The sequence below is a fragment of the Oratosquilla oratoria genome, chromosome 23 (genome assembly GCF_046742065.1).
Source record: "Oratosquilla oratoria isolate Oo_2021 chromosome 23, ASM4674206v1, whole genome shotgun sequence".
Classification (NCBI taxonomy): domain Eukaryota; kingdom Metazoa; phylum Arthropoda; class Malacostraca; order Stomatopoda; family Squillidae; genus Oratosquilla; species Oratosquilla oratoria.
The window spans coordinates 48013794-48039246 of NC_134799.1; the positions used below are offsets into that span (position 1 = coordinate 48013794).

Sequence of the window (25453 nt, forward strand, 5' to 3'; positions counted from 1 at the left end):
TCTTTCTCCACCTATTCTCCACTCTCAATTTACCTTCCACCAGAAAATGATCTGATATTCCCCCACTCTCTTTCCATTAGAACATGTACATCCTTAACTCTTCCTACCATACTCCTGGTCACCACTATATAGTCCATTAACTCTCTGCCACCCTTCTATCCACCACCCTCTCCCATGTGTACTTATGCTTGACTTTCTTCCTAAACACTGTATTTGCTATCATCAACTCTCTCTCAAGACACATCTCCACCATCAGTTCTCTACTACAATTTTTACTTGGAACTCCATACTTCCCAATCACTCCATCTATTGGTTCATTTCCTACCCTAGCATGAAGGTCTCCCAATACAACTACATTGACATTTCTCCCTAATCCCTCTATACACTCATTTATATCTATCCAAAAAGCCTCCCTTTCCTCTATGCTCTTCTCACTACCAGGCCCATACGCACTAAAAAAACCCACATCTCCCTTCCCAGCTTCACCTTCATCCACATCAACCTTGATGAAACCTCCTTCCACTCCACTACACGCTTACCTATCTCTTCACTTACTAGTATAGCCACCCCTTCTCTCCCTCGTCCCCTCTTCACTCCTGAGAACCTCCCAGCTGCACTCCCAAACTAACACTCGCCCCTCCCTTTCAATTTAATTTCACTCAAAGCCAGCACGTCCATCTTTCTTCTCATAAACATACTGCCTACCGCTTCCCTTTTACTCTCATCTGTACCACATCCACACACATTAAAAGACCCAAACCTTAGGGTACTGGTTGGAAAACTCCTAGACCCTCTTATGCCTTCACTTTTTTTAGGAATGTCCCCTTTGGGGCTACAGGTAGTAGGACTCTTAATCCTATCCCCTGTCCCATTTTTTGTCACCTCTTACAACTCAAGTGGGAAGACTTGGTGATAGCATTCTTTTCCCCCACCACAGGGCAGGCAAAAAAAGGAAATGAATATTTAGAGAAATGGTACAGGACAGTAACAAAGGGTTGGGGGACAGCATAACTGAGGGACAGTCATAGTATAATAAAAGTGTCATCATTTCTGTATGAATAGAGTCTTGCTCTATCACAGACAAAATAATGTGTGGCTCTGGTCCATAGGGGCACCCCATATAGACCCTAAAGTATCAACTGCACGCTACTTTGCCACAATAACATGCAGCCAATACCCCAGACGGGGTATTGGCTGCATGTTATACTTGCTATAATTACTTTCTTTGCATTATTGAGATGGAAAGCTTTGAAATATGTGAACAAGGACTGCTTCATCCCTAGATGTACATGAAATTTGTGTAACTTGTATGGTCTCTAAGCTGAGTGAAGAAATGTCAATATATTTTAAGGAAACTTGAGGTTTCAGCCAGTTCAGCGGGGTAAGTGTGAGCAGGGCTGCCAACCAAAAATATAGAATTGTGGTACTCCCCAAGGCAGGCGTAGCTCCTCTTGGGGATCAGTGCCACCTGCATAGAGCAGACCAAATACAAACACTAAACACTGTGATTGCTAATAAAATACACGAACAAAAAACACAAAATTGGCAAAACTTTATCAATGCACTTGATCACAAAACAAACACCAGCAAATTGTACAAAACACTCAACAGCATTACACTATCCAACAGTAACACTACACGCTCTCACGCAGCAATAATCACATACATACATATATATACCAAGGCATTTTCCCCCTTCCAAGGGAGGTAGCCAAAAAGGGAAAGGCATAAAAACACTCCCACCCATTTCATCCCTAAATACACTCCACACCCCTCCCACCCTCCCTCTCATCTGAGCACCTCCTGGATGACGGGTCATCCCTGCACCCTGCCCACCGCCCTGGGTCAGAAGCAGCGTCGCAAGACACAGCACATCCACAGCAAGGCCGCTTCATTTAATCGGCGACCCCCCCTCTCCGTCCCCCCTTGCATATAAGGAGAGGACGGGGAGAAATCCCTTCGGGCTGCGTCAAAATTTACTCACACGTACTACCCCCCACACCCCCCCGCCCATTCCTCCTCATGCAATCACAACATCATCCATATACAACCATTCTCCACTCACCTCTGTCTTCCGTTCTCTCCCTTCCTTCCTCAACAGACATTCCCCTCTTCCCCAAAGCCCCCTTCACCCCATCCATCCACCTCATCCTAGGACGTCCCCTCATGTTCACTCCCTCCACATCTGCCTTCCATACCTCTTTTACTAGTCTTTCTTCACTCATTCTTTCCATGTGTCCAAACCATCCTAATATTCTTTCATCAACCCTATCTCCCAAATCCTTTTTCACCCCTGTTCTCCTCCTCACCTCCTCATTTCTCACTCTATCCAGCCTAGTAACCCCCATCATACTTCTCAGACACCTCATCTCAAACACATTCAAACTCCTCTCTTCTTCTCTTATGTTCCACGTTTCTGCCCCATACAGTGCTGTTGGCACAATCACTCCTTCATACAGTCTCCTCTTCGCATCCATTCCCAAATGTCTATTCCTCATTACACTCTTTAAACCACCAAGGCATTTACTCACTTCTCTCAATCTACATTCTACCTCCACTTCCTCCAGTCGCTCTCCCTTAATGTTCACTTCCAGTCTACTGCCACTTTCACCCCTTGTACGTCTCATCACCTTACTTTTACCCACATTTATCTTTAGCTTTCTTCTATCACATACTCTCCCAAACTCTGCCACCAGCTTCCTCAATCCCTCCTCTGACCCTGCCACAAGCGCAGTGTCGTCCGCAAACAACAGCTGGCTCACCTCCCACTTTTCTCCATTTTCTTTAACCATCTCCAATCCCTGACCCACTACCCTTGCATTCACCTCTTGCACCACCCCATCCATGTATAAGTTGAACAGCCATAATCACAACAACAATAACAACACAACACAACACAACAACAGCCATAATCACAACAGCAATAATCACAACAACGGATAATCTATCCTCAAACAGACAACAAGCAAACGCACTCATACATCATTTTGCACAGACAAGCCATCTCACTTCTCACCCTGACGACCGACGCACCATTCGACGTAAGAAAGACTTTCCCACAGACTCAGACTATATACCCTTCATAGACAGTCAGACAAAACTCATAATACATAGTCTCAAGCACTCATCTGCCTGTGGCCCTGATAACATAAGCAACATCCACCTAAAACACATTGGACCACAAGGTATACACGCACTCACAAACATTGCAAACTACAGCTATTCACACAACACTATACCCGACATCTGGAAGCATGGTAAAATAATCACCATTCCAAAACCGAACAAAGACCCAACAATCCCAACATCGCACCGCCCAATCACACTTCTCTGCACCCCCTCTAAAGTCATTGAACGCCTAATACTTCAACTTGTCACACCACATATTCCCCTTGCTGACTCACAACACAGTTTTAGGCCACTACACTCCACAAACACTCTTCTGATAAACCTCACACAAAGAATTTTAGATGGCATCAATTCAGATAGGCCCCACCACAGAACACTTCTCATAACATTAGACATTAGTAAAGCTTTTGATGCTATCCCCCGCCACAACCTAACAAATAAAATATATAACACAGACATGCACAATAACACCAAAAGATGGCTGGCCAATTATCTGGCAGGTAGGAATGCTTACGTGTCATATAATGGCCAATCATCGCACATCAGAAACATTAAGAATGGAGTACCACAGGGCTCAGTTCTATCCCCCACACTATTTAATCTATACATGCATCACTTACCCTCACCAGACAACTCAGAAATACAAATCTCTTCCTACGCAGACGACATAACAATCAAATGCACACATTGTAACACAGACAAAGCTGCAGAAATAATCCAGCCATACCTTGATACACTCAACACATGGTTCATCACAAACAGACTCAAAATAGCTCCAACCAAATCTACAGCAACACTTCTCATCAACTGGACAAAAGAACACAAATACATACCTCATCTCTACATCAACAACACTCTAATACCACACACAAACACACCGAAAATTCTTGGTGTAACATACGATACATCCATGTCTTTCAAACAACACATCACAAACATAAAAAACAAATGCACACCTAGACTTAACGCACTTAAGTCAATCACTGGAACAACATTTGGACAAAACAAAGAAACTAATATAACAATATACAAACAATGCATATGCTCAGTGTTGAATTATGCTGGTCCTGCATGGGCTCCTAATCTCAGTGAGACACACCACAACATCCTTCAAATCATACAAAACAAAGCCCTAAAAACAATTACAGGTTGCACAAATACAACACCAACAGACCATTTACACCATGAAACAAAAGTCCTCAAAGTGAAGGACCACCTCGACAAGAGAGGCACACAAACACTTGCCGCAGCCACCACAAACACATCACACCCGCTACACTACATAGCAGAACACCCACACACACCAAGAAACATTAACCCCTTCCATACGGTGCCGCACACGTAGGCGTCATGAGGAGCAAGTGGATTCGCGACGCTGCCATATTGGCGTCTTGATTATATTTATTGTAGTCGCCCCTGTGTTTTTACATTCTCCCAAATGTGCCCTGAATCCCATTCTCTGTGGTTTTCAAAATTCGCGGGTGAAAGAGAGAACGATCGATATAAGCGGTGACTATATTTTATGATGCGAGTATTATTACGACACGTCGTACGGCTGGCATTGGCTGCTGCCCGCGAGATTTAAGTCTGGAGTGAAGTGGTTAAAACAACACCCAAAGACCTTTATTACGCACAAATACTCTCTTCTCTTCCTCCACAACCTCCAAATACCAGCCTCCGGAAACATATTCATAATCATATCACTCACCGCTCCATTAACACACTGAAAGACAACACACTGCTGCATGCCAGACCCCCTGATATCCACCCTTCTGAATCCTCTCTCCCACGAAAGGACAGAGTCCACTTGGCCAGACTGCGGTGCGGCCACCACCCAGCACTCCTAAGCTACCAGAAGAGGCTGGATGACTACATTGTGAACAGCTGCCCAGGATGTAACACTTCACCTCATACCATACAACACATAATGGAAGACTGCATTATACACAATCATGCATGCAAACAACACAACATACACTCTATTAAGGATTTGTGGGAAAACCCAGTCTCGTCTGTAGCATTCCTTGGGGAGACGGGACTGCTCGGACAGACAGTCTAGGGAACGACAACAACAACCAAAAACATAGGATTGACTGATATTCTTTGAGTGAATTGCCTATACTACAATCACACATGTCCCCTTTTCCCTTGTAAAGCAGAACTATACAGGCACTCCTCCAGTCCTCTGGCACACTACCCTCCTTTAGGCAGACAGTAAATAACCTCACCAGCCAGTCCACCATCACTGTACCTCCTGTTTTTAGTTACTCCGCATGACACCCATCTAACCCAGGTGCCTTACCTGGTCTCATCATTTTAATAGCTGCTTTCACCTCATCTTTTCTTATTTCTCCTCTATTTTCCTCAGTCATCACTGTTGTTTTCTTAGCACTTCCCACTGCAACCACCTTTCCCTCCCTATCTTCCTTCACATTTAGCAACTCCCTAAAATACTCTGCTCATCTTCCTTTTACTGCCATCTCTTCCATTATCATCCCTCCATCTGTACCTTTTACCTTTTCTTCTCTACTTGATTCACCTCCTCTTCTCTTTAATTTCCTTCCAAAATATCTTTTTATTATTTCCTAAAATTTATGTCATACTTTTACCCCATTTCACATCTACTCACCTTTTTGCCTCCTTTATCTTATGGTTGAATTCTCTGTTCATTGTACCTCTCATACAATTCTCTTATCCTATTTTGCAACCAATCTCTGAATGCTTATTTCTTCTCTTCTACAACCTTCTTTGCTTCATCTCATCACTCACAACCCTTCGTTCTAATTCCTCCCATCCTCCTTGTTCCACACATCATCTTTGCACATCTTATGGGTTGGTACAGAAGGTAAATATAAAAGTGGAGGGAAATGGGAGATGAGTTAATTGTTTGCAAATGACTCTATTTATGTGACTGAGGCAGTGGAAAGTCTATGGCAGTTAGTGGTGGAGTTTGGGAGTGTATGTAAGCAGAGAAAATTGAAAGAAAATGTGAAGAAAAGTAAGGTGATGAGATGTACAAGGGATTAGGACAGCAATGAGTTGGAAATAAGTCCAAAATGAGAGGCTACAGGAAGTGGATAGTTTTACTTAGGGACATAATATGTAGCAGGTAATAGATGATAATTGTCTTGGGGGAGTGTAAAATGTCATGATAAATAAGTATCTGGAGATTAATGCAAAGACTGTATGCTGGTGTGTGAAGTGCTATAGGTCCTCCTATGTGTTTATTGTTGTCTTCCCTAAATATTATGTAGTGTGGTCTTTGGTGATAGATTACTGCAGTAGTGCCATATGTAATGTTATGTTTATGAAGGAATTGAAGCAGTACTGAATGTTTATGATAATGTTGATATTTATTTGCAATGTTTAGTGTGTGTGTTGATGTGTGGTGTCTTTAGCATTATTTCTTTGTACACCAGTTTGGTGAGTGTGGCGCATGTAAAGTGGACCATGTGTAATATGTGTGGCATTTGATAGATGTGTGTGAGAAACTTAGGTTTTGTGCATATAGAATAAGTGTATGGTCCTGGATTTATTTCCAAGGCCCCTGTCACATATACACAACTCAAGTGAGTTTGTTTAAGTAGAAACAACTCAGGTCACAATCTTTGCAACATATATTTAGAAGCAAAATGATGAACTAAAAGAAGTTAAACCTATAAGAATATTAGAAACATAATTGTCTTTAGGGATATCTAAAATATTGTAAGCAAAGTCATCTTCCAGTTTTTCAAATTCACAATGTTTGACAAGAATCTTGAATGTGTGACAGGGGCTTAAGTCTGGTTAGAAGGAGAAATGGGAGGGCAGGCACCAAAGTACTGACATATGTGAAAAATGGAAATAAAAGAGTGGGGGAAGATAGGTTGATAGGGAGTGAAAGGAGAATTGAGTGAATTTCTGCCCCTGATCCAGAGACCAGGCACTGGCCCCTCCAGAGTTGCATCTCCTTGTGGAGGTGGAGATGTGGTGTTGCTTTGTGACTGTGTTGATGGGATCCCATTTGAAGGATGGTACATTTCACATATTTTCCATCTTTTTCCTGATAGGCAGAGTAGCCTCTTCCTGGTGCAACATGGCAGTGCCAGGTTTGCAAGAACCCATAAATTTCATCCATCCATCTCATTACATTGTACAGGCACAACCAACTGAACTCAGAAAAAAACATTACTCCAGTGTACCACCCACATGACACAACACTTCCATACAAAAGCACATACACACTCACATCATAAAACAGGCACTCCAAAACCAACCACCACACTCCCTACACCAAATCCCCCCAGAGGGCATTACAGAGAAATTCCTCCCACAGCAAGCAAGAACCACACTAGCATGACTGCAGTTAGGCTACCATCCAGCTTTAGAAGAATACTAACACAGACTTGGCTTAGCCACAAAAACAAACTACCTCTGATGCAATCATTACACAGAAGACAATGAACATCTCATCCTACATTGTTCTGCTGTAGCCATACATAAATAACAACACAATATCTGTTCATTGAGTGATATATGGGCCAATCCAGTGGATAGTGCTGGTTACCTGTAACTTATGGGTCTTCTGCATAAGAGACTTGGGCAACAAATAGATTTAAGTATTTTATTCAGTTTAGGAGTACTATGGACAGAAGGAGTTAGATAAATGACTTTTATTGTAGTGTCACAGTATGTGTTGGGCTTTGCCCATGGATGTTTTAATGATTTTGTCTTTCTCAATTTCTTTCATCCAATCCAACGTAAAAGTGATTCATGGATCACTAATGTATGTTTTCATATTTCAGATGTATGGAGGGAATGTAAAGAGCTTTGGAAATATTTGGTGTGTCAGTTGAGTAGGGAAGATGTTGTTAAGGGATGAATAAATAATGTAGCCCAAAGGGGTGCTTTCTGCTCTGGCTCCATGGATAAGTAGATGAGGGGTGAGATATGTATAATAAAGATGTGGGGGATGTTGGCCTTGCTGCACTTCATTGGACCCAAACATTATGGTGGGAGGGTGTTTAGGTAGAGATGTATGCTTTGACTTGACCACTTCCTGATGATGGAGAGAATGTCACAGGTGCATACTTCACCCAGTTCTTCCTATAAGTATGTGACTGATTGATATTTTCATACTTCCAGCATTCTGATATCATTGATGAAACACCAGTGAACAGTGCAGTGCATCTGCCTCCTATAGCTGCACTAGCTCGCCCAGAATTGCAGCCCAATACACCTGTCCTGTGTGTCAAAATATCTCTCTTTGCTCGCTGGGTAGCAGCTTGGGTGATGGAGGTCTTGAGAACAGATGGTAAGGTAAGTATTATAGGAATTTGGTTGTGGGGATACAAACTGAATGATAACATAGGAATAAATTATGATGATTTGGTTTAATGTCACAAACTCCCCCCTATCAGGATGCTATGACAGTACCCCTTACAGTAGACTTTGTAGTGTGGAATTTAATGAAAAATACCCTTAATTCAACTCACCCCAAGCAGGATTTGAATCACCATCATCTCGACCTTCGCCACAAGTAATGGTGCCCTAACCCGCTCGGCCAATGAGCATCCAACATAGGAAAAAATACATACATATACCAAAGGCTTTTTTACCCCTTACACAGGGGGTAGCCAAAAAGAAAAAGGCATAGAAACCATTCCCACCCATTCCATCCCCTACATACTCCCCCTCCTCCCTCCCTCCCCCCCATCTTGGCACCTACTGGATAACAGGTCACCCCTGCATCCTGTCCACTGCCCTGTGCCAGAAGCAGTGTCGCAAGACACAGCACATCCACAACAAGGCCGCTTCATTAATTTGAAGAAAAGGAGAAGACGGGGAGAAATCCTTTTAGGCTGTGTCAATTTATTTCTCATACAAACTTCCTCACCCCCCATCCCCCACCCACTCCCCCCATGCAACACAGCATCATCCATACACAACCCTTCTCCATTCACCCCTATCTTCTGTCCTCTCCCATCCTTCCTCAACAGATATTACTCTCATAATTCCCCTTTTACCCCATCCATCCATCTCATCCTAGGACGGCCCCTCATATTCACTACTTCCACCTCTGCCTTCCACACCTCTTTTACTAATCTTTCTTCACTCATTCTTTCCATGTGTCCAAACCATCCTAATACTCTTTCATCAATCCTATCTCCCAACTCCCTTTCCACCCTTGTTCTCCTCCTCACCTCCTCATTTCTCACTATCCAGCTTAGTAACCCCTATCATACTTCTCAGACATTTCATCTCAAACACATTCAAACTCCTTCTCTCTTCCTCTCTTATGTTCCATGTTTCTGCCCCATACAGTGCTGTCAACACAATCACTCCTTCTAGCGGTTTCGTCACCAACAAAGGAAACCAGTTGTTATTGTACAGATGGGTGAACTATGGTATTTGTATGACCAGTAAAAGTTTTTTCCAGTTCTTAAAATAAGTATAGTTTTTGGCAAAATGGAGAAAGATAAAGAAGAAAGAATAACAAACAAACCGACAAAAAGAAGATTAGACGTAAGTATAGTGGAAAGTCCTAGAGGTGTCATTCCTAAATGCCCTTGTGTAATTGATACTCCAAGGAAAAACCAAAGGTGGGAAAGTAACTTTTTCTCAGGGTTTCAAAGAAACCCAGGTGAAATAGGAAAAAACTTAGATATAGATAGAGAAATTAGATATAGTAATGCATTAAGAAATGGTGAAATAAATTACTTAATGGAAGAAATTATAGATTTAAAATTGGACTATCGAGCTGTACATAGAGAATTGATTACTTTGAATAAGAGTAATGAGCAAACGATCAAAGAACTAAGTGACATAAAGAGTGAAATTGAAATCCTAAAAAGAGAAAATGAGAGAATAAAAAATGAAGACAAAAATAAAAATCATAAACTGAAAAAGGAGGTGAAAGAGCAATTACAAGTGGTGACCGGAAAGGTGGAAGAGTTAATCAAAGAAACAGACCTCATTGAAATAAAAGATCAATGGAAACAAGAACAGGAAAATAAAAATATATGTTTTAGAGAAATAGTACTAAAGCAGATGGAGGAAAACACAAAAGAGACAAAGCTTGGAAAAAATGGAAAAGAGATAAGAAACCAAGCAAATGGCAAACATACATCAAACTAAGAAACGAATATGTAAAAATACGCAGAGATGAAAAGAGAAATTACGAAAAAAAGATAATAGACAAATGTATGAAGAACCCAAACTATTTTACAAGTATGTAAATGGAAAACTGAAAAACAAACAAAAAATAGAAAAACTGCACCAAGATAAAAAGGAATATACAGAAGAACTGGAAATGGCTGAAATTATGAACAACCACTTCAGATCAGTATTCACAATAGAAAACTCGCCTAACAGTGTAGAAAGAGAGAGAGAATTATCCCCAGCAATGAAAGAAATAAACGTAACACAAAAAGAAATCAGTGACCAGATTAAAACCCTTGATGTCAGAAAATCACATGGCCCAGACGGAATTGCAAACTGGATACTGAAAGAATGTATGGAAGAATTAACTGACAAAATATATAATATAATTAAATTCTCACTTAAAGAAGGAAAAGTGCCATTGGACTGGAAGAAGGCAAACTTGTACCAATTTATAAGGGAGGTGATAAGGAAGATCCATCTAACTACAGACCGGTCTCACTAACAAGCACAATAGCAAAAACAGATGGGTTAAATACCTGGAAGAAAAATCTATACTGAATCCAAATAGATTTGGATTCAGACAAGGGAGATCATGTACAACAAATTTGATCTGCTTTTACTCAAGATTAATAGACATAATACAGGAAAGAGATGGATGGGCGGACTGTGCTTTTCTGGACCTGCAAAAGGCATTCTATAAGGTACCTCATAGGAAACTAGTAGATAAGATAGAGTCAAATGGTGGCATCAGAGGAAAATTATTGGAATGTATGAAAGACTTCCTGATTGGGAGGAAAATGAGAGTTGTAATTAGAGCAAAATTCTCCAACTGGGAAGAAGTAAAAAGCAGTGTCCTGCAAGGATCAGTACTGGCCCCGATCATGTTCACTGTATACATTAATGACATGAATGAAGGCGTGGAGTGCTATATGAATTTCTTTGCAGATGATGCAAAATTACTAAAGAAGGTAAAAACGAAGAGGACTGCAATTCATTGCAACAAGATCTGGACACGATCTGGAATTGGACTCAAAAGTGGAAAGTAAAATTTAATATACAGAAATGCAGTATAATGGAATTTGGAAAGAGTAAAAACAGAATAGCAAAAGATTACAGAATTGGGGAAGAAAAAAAAAGCAAACTCGGAAAAAGATCTTGGAGTGATGATTGGAAAGGACATGAAACCAGATAAGCATATAAATAAAATATTCGGAGAAACCTACAACTTATTGAGGTCAATCAAAGTGGCATTTGCTTATATGGATGAAGAAATGATAAAGAAAATACTAACTACACTAATAAGACCAAAACTTGAGTACGCAGCATCACTTTGGACATCCAGTACCAAAAAGAATATTAAGAAACTAGAAAGATTACAAAGAGCGACAACCAAACTAGTACCGACTCTCGCCAAACTAATTGAATCTATCAACCCTGGAACAAAGAAGAGAAAGAGGAAATTTGCTGACTATCTACAGAATAATGAAAGGAATGGAAGTTTTAGACAGGAACGACTTGTTAGTGTGGGACAACGGTAAAACGAGACGACACGGAAAAAAACTGAAAAAGGATAGTTATAGAAAAAACTTGAAAATGAACAGTTTCCCACACAGAGCGATAAATACATGGAACAAATTAGACAACAAAACACTATGTGCAAACACTATACAAGATTTTAAAATAAAACTTGATGCGGAGAGATACAAAGACGGGTCACCACGAGCATAGCTCCCCTCCCGTATATTACAACTAGGTTAATACAAAAGAAACAGTTATGAAAGTAATTAACCCCTTCCATACAGTGCCGCACACGTAGGCGTCATGAGGAGCAAGTGGATTCGTGACGCTGCCATATCGGCGCCGTGATTATATTTATTGTAGTCGCCCCTGTGTTTTTACATTCTCTCTAATCTGCTCTTAATCCCATTCTCTGTGGTTTTCAAAATTCACGGGTGAAAGAGAGAACGATCGATATAAGCCATGACTATATTTTATGATGCGAGTATTATTACGACTCGTCGTACGGCTGGCATTGGCTGCTGCCCGCGAGATTTAAGTCCCGTAGTGAAGTGGTTAAAGAAAAGGAAAATTGGGTGAAAGATACAGTTGACAAAGGTAAGTGCATTGTGGTCCATGGTATCCAGGAAAAACATGATATGTATAGATACCAGAGAGAAAAGGAGGAGAAGGAAATAGCTAAGGATATTCTGAAAGAAATACAGGATGAAGGGCAAAATTTTTATTAAGAAATCTATGAAATCCATATAATAAGCAAATATTCAAAAGAAAAAAACATAGACCTTTAAAAATAAAACTAAAAACCCAAATGATAGCCAAGGAGGTATTATCGAAAGCAGTTAAGCTGGCAAACAGCGAGAAATTCAAACATATATGGATACAAAAGGAAATGAGTGACAAGGAAAAAGAGAAAGACCAAGCTCTCAGAATTGAAGCCAATGTTAGAGATGAGAGGAAAACAGAGGTGGAAAAAAACGAGGTTTTTTGGAGAGTGCTGGACTTGAGACTGAAAAAATGGTACATCAAAAAATGGAAACTTAAACCAAAAAAGAAAAGAAAATAAGAAACTAAAAGCAGCATACAGAAATATCAATGGCATGGTCTCTTGAATCAACGAACTAAATGACTATCTAGAAACAGAAAAACCTGACATGGGAATAGTAGAGACAAAATTGAAAGGACCTCTATCAACAAGCATAGTGGGACATGGTCTATACAACCACTGGGTGAAAAATTGAACAGAAAAGCAGGGAGAAGGAGTCATGATATTGACCAAAAATGGTCTAAATGTGACAAAGATTATTGAAGGCCAAGGCAATGTAGAATTAATTATGATCAAAATTGCAAACAAAAAGATGAAAATCAGAATATTTGTAGCAGTGTATGTACCACCAAAAACACATGTGTGGTCGGATAGCGAACATTCCAAATTGTTGGAAGACACAATGATTATGCTAAATGAGTTACTGAAAGAGGGTGGAAACATAGTAATCATGGGCAATTTTAATGCAAAAGACATAATCTGGGAAGAAATGATAGTTAAAGGGGTAGATGAACTTTAGAGCAACATTCTACTGGATATGACCATTGAATACACCCTAACGCAATGGGTTAAGGAAAATACTAGATATAGAAACAATGAGGAACTGTTGAAACTAGACTTAACCACTTCAATACGGGACTTAAATCTCGCGGGCAGCAGCCAATGCCAGCCGTACGACGTAACGAAATAATATTCGCATCATAAAATATAGTCGCCGCTTATATCGATCGTTCTCTCTTTCACCCGCGAATTTTGAAAACCACAGAGAATGGGATTAAGGGCGCATTTGGGAGAATGTAAAAACACAGGGGCGACTACAATAAATATAATCAAGACGCCGATATGGCAGCGTCGCGAATCCACTTGCTCCTCATGACGCCTACGTGTGCGGCACCGTATGGAAGGGGTTAATATTAACTTCTGAACCAGATATTGTGAACAAAATGGAGTATAAAACACCAGTTGGAAAGAGTGACCATATACTAATAGAGTTTGAATTAAAAGAACAGAACAATGTAGACAGGAATGATAAACACAGAGAAGGAAGATTAATGTACAGGAGTCCCTCAAATAATGCGGGGGTTAGGTTCCTGAAATTACTGTGTATGACCAAATCCAAGTATGCTGACTCTCCATATTAAATACCGAGAACCGTATGTATGTGTATGTGTACGTGTGTGCGCGTATATGTGGTGTATGTATGTGGCGTTTGTGGCATATGTATGTGTTTGTGCGTATATACATGTGTGTGTATGTGGCGTATATACATTGTGTGTATGTGGCGTATACACGTGTGTGTGTGTGTGTATGTGGCGTATGTGTGTGTGTGTGTGCGTGTATGTGTCTGTGTTCACATGTACAAGTAAGCATGTACGTGTGTGTGTCTGTGTTCGTATTTTTGTGTACACGCATGCACATTCACAACATACACTGGTTGTTTAACATGTGTCTACGTGTGTGTGTCTACACGTGTGTAAGCGTGTATATGTCTGTTTTTGATCTCCCAAACCACCACCGCCAGTAACAACAAGAACCTCATAAGAGAAATTAAGACACGACAAGCGCAGTCATTATCAGACTTATTAGTTGTGTTCCAAACGAAAGAAACATTACACTTCAACAGGTTAGGGCGGTAAAATTTCACGATAGCACGGCGCAGGTGGTGGAAGCAACAAGCTAAAGCTTGTTGGCTACCCCCCCTACCACCCCCTACTCCCCCTCTCCTCCCCTCCCTCCCTCCTGCATCAGTACCCAGAGGTTGACACGTAACCGCAGGCAGCCACCCACGGCTATCCCCTCACCCCACACCCTTGTTTGAGCAGTTCCCAGTGTACATAATGACTGCGTTATATGAGGATCGACTGTATATGGTAAAATAGAAAGCAGTCACCACAAATGTTTGCGATGTTGCCGTGTGTGTGCGTATGCGTGCCCGACTCAGCGCGAATTTTAAAACAGTTCTCTACATTTGAGGTGGTTTTGAAATAAAATCCGTGTATGATTGAATCCGTGTTATTCGAATCTGCGTTATTTGAGGGACTCCTGTACAACAAAACGGATTTTGTTAAACTAAGAAAATTTTCCAAAACACAAATTGGGATAAATTCTCTAAAGAGGAAACAAAGATGGGAGACAAATGGAACATGTTGAAAGAAAAGTACAAGGAAGGAATTAACAAATATGTACCAAAAAAGAAACAAAAAGAGATTTACATAAAGTGTTGGTTTAACAAAAGGTGTAGTGAGGCTAGAGACAAGAGAGACAAAGCCTGGAAAAAAATGGAAAAAAAGATAAAAAAAAAAAAAAAAAAAAAAATCATCCAAATGGCAAACATATATAAAACTTACGAACGAATATGTGAATATATGTATGGGAAAAGAATTATGAAAACAGATATTATAAACAAATGTAAGGACCAACCTAAACTCTTTACAGATATATAAATGAAAAACTAAAGGATAAACATGAAATAGTGAAATTGCATGAAGGAGATAAAGAATATATAGATGACACAGAGATGGCAGAAGATATGATCAAACATTTTAGATCTGTTTTTACAATTGAGAGCTCACAATCTTGGGAAGATGGACAACAAAAAAGATCACCCACGATTAAAGAAATAAAGATAACACAAAAAGAAATAAGAGACCAGATAAAAAACCTAGATGTCAGGAAATCGCATGGACCAGATGGAATCGCAAATTGGATACTGAAAGAGTGTATAGATGAACTGAGAGATAAGCTATACAAGATAATTGACTTCTCACTCAAAGAGGGAAAGGTGCCACAAGATTGGAAAGATGCAAATATAGTACCAATATATACATACATATACCAAGGATTTTTCCCCCTTACAAGGGAGGTAGCCAAAAAAGAAAAGGCATAAAATCATTCCCACCCATTCCATCCCTGAATACACTCCACGCTCCCTTTTATCTTAGCACCTCCTGGATGATGGGTCATCCCTGCACCTTGTCCACTGCCCTGGGTCACAAGCAGTGTCGCAAGACACAGCACATCCACAGCAAGGCTGCTTCATTAAATCGGTGACCCCCCCCCCTCTCCGTCCCCCCATGCATAAAAGGAGAAGACGGGGAGAAATCCCTTTGGGCTGCGTCAAATTTTGCTCACACATACTACCTCACACCTTGTCCACCTCATGCATCACAACATCATCCATATACAACCATTCTCCATTCACCCCTGTCTTCTGTCCTCTCCCTTCCTTCCTCAACAGACATTCCCCTCTTCCCCAAAGCCCCCTTTACCCCATCCATCCACCTCATCCTAGGATGTCCCCTCATGTTCACTCCCTCCACATCTGCCTTCCATACCTCTTTTACTAGTCTTTCTTCACTCATTCTTTCCATGTGTCCAAACCATCCCAATACTCTTTCATCAACCCTATCTCCCAACTCCCTTTCCACCCCCGTTCTTCTCCTCACCTCCTCATTTCTCACTCTATCTAGCCTAGTAACCCCCATCATACTTCTCAGACACCTCATCTCAAACACATTCAAACTCCTCTCTTCCTCTCTTATGTTCCATGTTTCTGCCCCGTACAGTGGTGTTGGCACAATCACTCCTTCATACAGTCTCCTCTTCGCATCCATTCCCAAATGTCTATTCCTCATTACACTCTTGAATCCACCAAGGCATTTACTCGCTTCTCTCAATCTACATTCTACCTCCACCTTCACTCCACCTTTTCCTGCCACATTTGCACCCAAGTATCTAAAACTATCCACTTCCTCCAGTCACTCTCCATTAATGCTCACTTCGAGTCTACTGCCACTTTCACCCCTTGTACATCTCATCACCTTACTTTTACCCACATTTATCTTTAGCTTTCTTCTATCACATACTCTCCCAAACTCTGTCACCAACTTCCTCAATCCCTCCTCCGATCCTGCCACAAGCGCAGTGTCGTCCGCAAACAACAGCTGCCTCACCTCCCACTTTTCTCCATTTTCTTTAACCATCTCCATTCCCTGACCCACTACCCTTGCATTTACCTCTCACACTACCCCATCCATGTATAAGTTGAACAGCCAGGGCGACATAACGCATCCTTGACGAAGTCCCACCTTTACCTCGAACCACTCACTCTCTCCATTTCTAATCCTGACACAAGCTCTACTACTCTCATAAAAACTCTTGACAGCTCCTAGAAGCTTTCTTCCTATTCCATATATCTGCATAACCTCCTACAGTGCCTTTCTGTCTACCCTATCGTAAGCCTTTTCCAGATCCATAAAAGCCCCAAAAACATCCTTCCCCTTTCCTACAGCTTTCTCACATATTTGTCTTACCACAAAGATCTGACCTACACAACCTCTACCTGTCCTAAATCCACACTGTTCCTCACCAATTACTCCCTCTGTTCCTCTCCTAATCCTCTCAATCAAGATCCTCCCATAAACCTTCCCAACTACACTTAACCGCTTCAGTACGGGCCAAAATCTCACGGGCAGCATTAGCTGCCAGACGTACGATGTGTCGTAATAATACTCGGATCATAAAATATAGTCACCGCTTATATCAATCGTTCTCTCTTTCATCCCTGAATTTTGATAACCATAGAAAATGTGATGAAGACAGTTTAGAGAATATATCATTACGCAGGGGCAACTACAATAAATATAATCAAGACGCCGATATGGCAGCCTCACGTATCCACTTGCTCCTCATGCCGCCTACGTATGCGGCACCGTATGGAAGGGGTTAACAAGCTAATCCCTCTGTAACTACTACATTCACACTTTTCCCCTTCTCCCTTGTAAAGTGGAACTATACAGGCACTCCTCCAGTCCTCCGGCACTCTACCCTCTCTCCAGCAAACATTAAATAACCTCACCAGCCAGTCCACCATCACTGTACCTCTTTTTTTAGACATTCTGCATGGCATCCATCCAGACCAGGTGCCTTACCTGCTTTCATCATCTTAACAACTGCCTTCACTTCATTCTTCCTTATTTCTCCTCCATTTTCCTCACTCATCACGGTCATTTTCTTAGCATTTCCCACTGCAACAATCTTTCCCTCCCTATCCTTCTTCACATTTAGCAACTCCCTAAGATATTCTGCCCATCATCCCCTTACTGCCTTCTCTTCCATTATCATCTCTCCATCTGCACCTTTTACCTTTTCTTCTCTACTTGATTTGCCTCCTCTTCCTCTCTTAATTTCTTTCCAAAACATCTTTTTATTGCTTTCAAAATTTTCTGTCATACTCTTACCCCACTTCACATCTGCTCTCCTCTTTGCCTCCTTTACCTTTTGCTTTACTTCTCTTTTCTTTTCTTTGTACCTCTCATATGACTCCCTCGTCCTATTTTGTAACCAATCTGTGAAAGCTCGCTTCTTCTCTTCTACAACCTTCTTTGTTTCCTCATCCCACCATTCACTACCCTTCCCTCTATTTCCTCCTGTCCTTCTTGTTCCACACACCATCTTTGCACACTTTGTGACTCCCTCCTTGAACCATCCCCATTCCTCCTCCACACCTAGATCTACTCTATCCTTCACTCCCTCCCACTCCTCCTTCAGCTTCTTCTTGTACTCCTTCTCCTTTTCCTTTTCATTTAAAGAGTTCACTCTAAGCACCTCCCTACCTTTTGTCCCTTTCCTCTTTCTCCATCTATCCTCCACTTTCAACTTACCTTCCACCAGAAAATGATCTGATATTCCCCCACCCTCTCCCCTTCGCACATGTACATCCTTAATTCTTCCTATCATAGTCCTATTTACTACTACATAATCCATCAACGCTCGATCTACCACCCTTCCATCCACCACCCTCTCCCATGTGTACTTATGCTTGACTTTCTTCCGAAACACTGTATTTGCTATCATCAACTCTCTTTCTAGACACATTTCCATCATCAACTCTCCACTACGATTCTTTACTGGAACTCCACATTTCCCAACCACTCCATCAATTGGACCATTTCCTACCCTAGCATTAAGGTCTCCCAGTACTATTACATTGACATTTCTCCCTAAATCCTCTATGCACTCATTTAAATCTATCCAAAAGGCCTCCCTTTCTTCTACACTCTTCTCACTGCCAGGCCCATATGCACTTACAAAGACCCACATCTCCTTTACTCACTTCTCTCAATCTACATTCTACCTCCACCCCCACTCCTCCCTTTCCTGCCACATTCACACCCAAGTATCTAAAACTATCCACTTTCTCCAATCTTTATCCCATTATGCTCACTTCCAGCATGCTGTCACTCTCTCCCCTTGTATATCTCATCACCTTTTGCTCACATTTATCTTCAGCTTCCTTCTTTCACACACCTTCTCAAACTCTGTCACTAACTTCCTCAATCACTCCTCTGATCCTGCTTGTAGCGGGATCAGAGGAGTCAATAGTTTTTACGAGAGTAGTAGAGCTTGTGTTAGGATTAGAAATGGAGAGAGTGAATGGTTTGAAGTAAAGGTGGGACTTCGACAGGGATGTGTTATATCGCCCTGGTGGTTCAATCAATACATAGATGGGGTGGTGCGAGAGGTGAATGTCAGGGGATGGAGATGGTTAAAGAAAATGGAGAAAAGTGGGAAATAGGAAAAAATAAATAGGAATAAGTTAGAAAATAGATCAATAATAATTAATAGATGGCAGTGTAGAATGCATATTATTTGACCAGCACATAGAGATCTGTTAGGAAAAATTTGTAGTAAATGATCAAGAGAATTTGAAAATAGTTTTTTTTTTTTTTTTTTTTTTTTTTTTTTTTTTTTTTTTTTTTTTTTTTTTTTTTTTTTTTTTTTTTTTTTTTTTTTTTTTTTTTTTTTTTTTTTTTTTTTTCTCTCTCTCTCTCTCTCTCACTTAATCCCTTCCATACCATAGAGTGCATTTTAATTTATTCTGGACGCTGCCAGACTCTTGACCTCTTCAGTATGAGTCAAATTCTTGCACACAGCATCAAATGCCTAATGTATGCTGGATCATACTACTTGCATTATAAAATATGAAGTCACTGATGTATTACTCATTCTCTTTCATACTGAGTAATAATAAACACAGAAAACATGATGAAGCCAGTTCACAGAATTTGGGGGTCACTTAGCTACAACTACAAACTCTCACCTCATGACATTTACATAGGCATATCATATCAAAAAGGTTAAGTTTTGTGGTTGTCCCTTTGATAAGAAAGGTACCACAGTGTTGGATGTTTTCTTGGCTAATGTAAGATGATTTCATTGAGATGAGGGATAGACTCAAAACAAAATGAGGACTCGGTTAATAAAACAAAAAGTATCTTCGAAATTTGATCCTTCAGCTAAATTGAACTATTTGGCATTAGAGTGACAGTGTGTAAAGGATACTGTTATGTAAGGAAGGGAGGGGTGGGGAATGGGCGGTGCATAAGAACATAAGAATGAAGGAGACTGCAAGGCAGTTCCATGTCTATTACCACCTGTTATTGTCTAACCATTTCTTAAAACAACCGATAGTGTCAGCATTCACTACATGATTACTAAGTCTCTATTCATTGACCACCTTATTGGTAAACCAATTCTTTCCTATTTCCTTCTTAAATTTAAATTTGCCCAATTTAAATCCATTACTGCGAGTTCTGCCCTTGTTGTCTTACTATGATAACCTTGTTTGTTTCACCCTTTGATCCACTTGACACAGCCTGAAGGGATTTCTCCCCCCCCCCCTCTTTTTTACCATGAGGGGATGGAGGGGGAGGTTGCCGATTAAGTGAAGCAACCTTGCTGTGGATGTACTGTCTTGCTATATTGCTTCTGACTCAGGGCAATGGGCAGGATACAGGGATAACCCATCATTCATGAGTAGTTAAAATGAGAGAGGGGAAAAGGGTGGTGGATGGAAGTAGTATATACCTTTGTCTTGGCTACCTCCATTGTAAGGTGGAAAATGCTCTTGGTGTATAGAATATAGCATCAGCCAGAGTGGAGGAGGAGTGGGAATGTTGCAAGGAGGGAGTCACAAGGTGTGCAAAATTTGTGTGTGGAACAAGGAGGATGTGAGGAATTAGAAGGAAGGGTAGTGAGTGGTGGGATGATGAAGCAAAGAAGGTTGTAGAAGAGAAGAAACAAGAATTCACAGATTGGTTACAAAATAGGATGAGAGAATCATATGAGAGGTACAGAAAAGAGAAGAGTAGGAAAGCATAAGAAAGGAGGCAAAGAGGAGACCAGACGTGAAATGGGGTAAGAGTATGACAGAATTTTTTTAAAGTAATAAAGAAGATGTTTTAGAAGGAAATTAAGGGATGAAGGGGAGGCAAATCAAGTAGAGAAGAAAAGGTAAAAGATAGAGAGATGATAATGGAAGAGATGGCAGTAAGAGAAAGATGGGCAGAGTATTTTAGGGAGTTGCTAAATGTGGAGCAGGATAGGGAGGGGAAGGTAGTGTTAGTAGAAAGTACAAAGTAAATGACGGTGATGAATGAGGAAAATGGAAGAGAAATAAGGAAAGATGAGGTAAAAGCAGTTATTAAAATGATGAGAGCAGGTAAGTCACCTGGATTAGATGGATGTCATTCAGTGTCTAAGAAAGGGAGGTACAGTGGTGGTGGACTGGCTGGTGAGGTTATTTAAGGTTTGTCTAAATGTGGGTAGAGTGCCAGAGCACTGGAGGAGTTCTTGTATAATTACACTTTACAAGGGAAAAGGGGACAATTGTGAGTGTAGTAGTTTCAGAGGGTTTGATTTGTTGAGTGTAGTTGGGAAGGCTTATGGGAGGTTTTTGAGAGGATTAGGAGAGGAACAGAGAGATTAATTGGTGAGGAACAGTGTGGGTTTAGGACAGGCAGGGGTTGCATGGGTCAGATTTTTGTGGTAAGGCAGAAAGTTTTAGAAAAAGGTAAGGATTTTTTTTCTTTCTTTCTTTCTTTCTTTCTTTCTTCTTCTTCTTTATGGATTTAGAAAAGGCTTGACAGGGTAGACAGGAAGGTATTGCAGATATATGGGATAAGAGGAAAGCTGTTGAGAGGAGTCGAGAGTTTATACAAGAGTAGTAGAGCCTGTGTTAGAATTAGAAGTGGAGAGTGAGTGGTATGAGGTAAAGGTGGGACTTCACCAGGGATGTGGTATGTCGCCATGGCTGTTCAGTTTATACATAGATGGGGTGGTGTAAGAGGTAAACACAAGGGTAATGGGCCAGGGATTGGTGATGATTAACCCCTTCCATACGGTGCTGCACACGTAGGCGTCATGGACTTAGATCTCAGTGGCAGCAGCCAATGCCAGCCGTACGACGTGTCGTAATAATACTCGCATCATAAAATATAGTCACCGCTTATATCGATCGTTCTCTCTTTCACCCGCGAATTTTGAATACCACAGAGAATGGGATTCAGGGCACATTTGAGAGAATGTAAAAACACAGGGGCGACTACAATAAATATAATCAAGACGCCGATATGGCAGCCTCGCGAATACACTCGCTCCCCATGACGCCTACGTGTGCGGCACCGTATGGAAGGGGTTAAAGAAAAATGGGAGATAAGCAAGTTTTTGTTTGCTGATGACACTGCACTTGTTGCAGGTTCAGAAGAGGTATTAAGAAAATTAGGAACAGAGTTTGGGAAGATGTGTGAAAGAGGGAAGTTGAAGATAAGTGTAGGTAAAAGTAAAGTAATGAGATGTACAAAGGGAGAGGTTGGCAGGAAATTAGAATTGAGTATTAAAGGAGAGAGACTGGAACAAATGGATAGCTTTAGATACTTGGGTGCTAATGTGGTGGGAAAGGGATTAGTGGAGGTGGAGATAGATTGTAGATTGAGAGAAGTAAATGCCTTGGGTGATTAAAGAATGTAATGAGAAATAGATATTTGGGAATGGATACTAAGAGGAGATTGTATTTACCTAGTTGTATCTTACAGGAAGGGGATGCTCATGGTGTCCTATCTTTGTATCTTGCAATGTCTAGTTTGCTTTTAAATTCATGTATGGTTTTTGCATACACTATTGTTTTGTCCAGTTTGTTCCAGATGTCTACCACTCTTTGTGGAAAACTTTTTTTTTCCAAGTCTCTTTTATAACCATCCTTTTTTCTCTCTCCATCTCCTCTTATATTTCTCTTGTCACAATTTAGTAAGTCCTCTCAATCAAGGACTTCTGTGCCTTCCATGATTGTGTAGATGGTCAGTAAGTTGCCACTTCCCCTTCTTTGTTCCAAAGTTGGTAATTTTATTATAGACAGTCTTTCCTCATATGACAGGTTTGAAAGTGCTGGGGCCATTTTTGTGGTTGCTCTCTGGATTCTTTCAATTCTCTTTATATTCTTTTTGGTACTGGGTGACCATAGTGTCACAGCATACTCCAGTCTAGGCCTTATTAGTGTAACAAATATTTATTTAACCATTTCTTCATCTAAATAGGTAAAAAGCACCTTTATTGATTTTAGTAAGTTGTAGGGTTCTCCAACAATTTTGTTTTTGTTTATCAGGGTACAAGTCATTTGAGATAATTACTTCCAGGTCTTTTTCAGATCCCACTTTCTTCACTTCCTTTGTTCCAAATTTATATTGCCTTGATATTCTTTTTTTACTTTTTTCAAACTCCATTATGCTACATTTCTTAATGTTGAAGTCTACTTCCTACTTCTGACTCCATTTCCAAACCTTTTTAACCCCTTCCATACGGTGCCGCACACGTAGGCGTCATGAGGAGCAAGTGGATTCGCGACGCTGCCATATCGGCGTCTTGATTATATTTATTGTAGTCGCCCCTGTGTTTTTACATTCTCCCAAATGCGCCCTGAATCCCATTCTCTGTGGTTTTCAAAATTCGCGGGTGAAAGAGAGAACGATCGATATAAGCGGCGACTATATTTTATGATGCAAATATTATTACGTTACGTCATACGGCTGGCATTGGCTGCTGCCCGCGAGATTTAAGTCCCGTACTGAAGTGGTTAAGGTCTCTTTGTAGTGATTCACAATCCATTTCAGTTTTCACTTTCCTCAACAATTTAGCAACATCTGCAAAGAAGTTCATATAACATTCCACATCTTCAACCATGTCATTCACATAAATAGTGAACATTATTGGGGCCAATACTGATCCCTGTGGAACTTCACTAATCACCTCCTCCCAACCAGAACACTTTTCTCTGAGCACTACTCTCATTTTTGTACTATAGGCAATCCTCCATCCAGTTTAGTAGATTACCTTGTATCCCTCCTATGTTTTCCAGTTTTCTTAATAATTTTTTGCGTGTTGTACTTTGTCAAAGGCTTTTTGTAAAGCTAGGAAAGCACAGTCAGCTTATCTATCCTTTTCTTGTATTATATCTATTAGTCTTGAGTAGAAACAGATTAAATTTGTAGCACATGATCTTCCCTGTCTGAATCCAAATTGTCTTGAGTTTATTATATTTGTTTTCTTCCAGGTGTTTTATCCACTTATTCTTGATAATTTTTTCACAAATTTTGGTGACAGTGCTTGTAAGGGGACTGGTCTGTATTTTGTTGGTTCATTGTTTCCTTTATATATTGGTACAATGTTGGCATTTTTCCAGTCTTTTGGTATTTTTCCTTCTTTGAGTGAGCAACTTATTATGTTGTATATTTTGTCCATTAGTTCTTCATTACATTCTTTTAGTATACATACATACATATACCAAGGCTTTTTCACCCTTACAAGGGAGGTAGCCAAAAAGAAAAAGGCATAAAATTATTCCCACCCATTCCATCCCTAAATACACTCCAAACCCCATCTGGTCTGTGTGATTTCCTGACGTAAAGGTTTGTTAATTGATCCATTATTTCTTTTTGTGTTATTTTTATTTCCCTCATGGGGGGAGATCGCACTTCACTCCCTTTGTCCCAATGCTGTACTTTTTCTCTAGGGAAAACCAACTTGAAATGATTGTTCATGACTTCAGCCATTTCTAGGTCCTCTGTGTATTCTGTATTTCCGTGGTGTAGTTTCACCATTTCCTGTTTATATTTAAGTTTACCATTCATATATCTATAGAATAGTTTGGGTTGATCTTAGCATTTTTCTATGATGTCTTTTTCATACATACATACATATACCAAGGCTTTTTCCCCCTTACAAGGGAGGTAGCCAAAAAGAAAAAGGCATAAAATCATTCCCACCCATACCATCCCTAAATACACTCCACTCCCCTCCACCCTCCCTCTTATCTTAGCACCACCTGGATGATGGGTCATCCCTGCACCCTGTCCACTGCCCTGGATCAGAGGCAGTGTTGCAAGGTACAGCACATCCACAGCAAGGCCGCTTCATTAAATTGGCGACCCCCCCTCTCCACCCCCCCATGCAGAAAAGGAGAAGACAGGGAGAATTTCCTTTGGGCTGCGTCAAATTTTGCTCACACATATTACCTCACCCCCATCCCCCCACCCATTCCACCTCATGCATCACAACATCATCCATATACAACCATTCTCCATTCACCCCTGTCTTCTGTCCTCCTCTCCCGTCCTTCCTCAACAGACATTCCCCTCTTCCCCAAAGCCCCCGTCACCCCATCCATCCATCTCATCCTATGACGTCCCCTCATGTTCACTCCCTCCACATCTGCCTTCCATACCTCTTTTACTAATCTTTCTTCACTCATTCTTTCCATGTGTCCAAACCATCCTAATACTCTTTCAT

The 25453-nt window shown here is 40.8% G+C and overlaps 1 protein-coding gene across 4 annotated transcripts in view; it reads left to right on the forward strand.

The window, feature by feature from the left end:
* The window catches only part of LOC143038110 (histone-lysine N-methyltransferase eggless-like), a 230375-nt gene that overhangs the window by 37703 nt on the left and 167219 nt on the right, over nucleotides 1–25453 (forward strand). For all 4 annotated transcript variants that reach the window (XM_076207097.1, XM_076207101.1, XM_076207099.1 and 1 more), the window contains one exon: nucleotides 8254–8427. In XM_076207097.1, the coding sequence (XP_076063212.1) occupies nucleotides 8254–8427 (174 nt within the window). The remainder of the gene's footprint in view (nucleotides 1–8253; nucleotides 8428–25453) is intronic.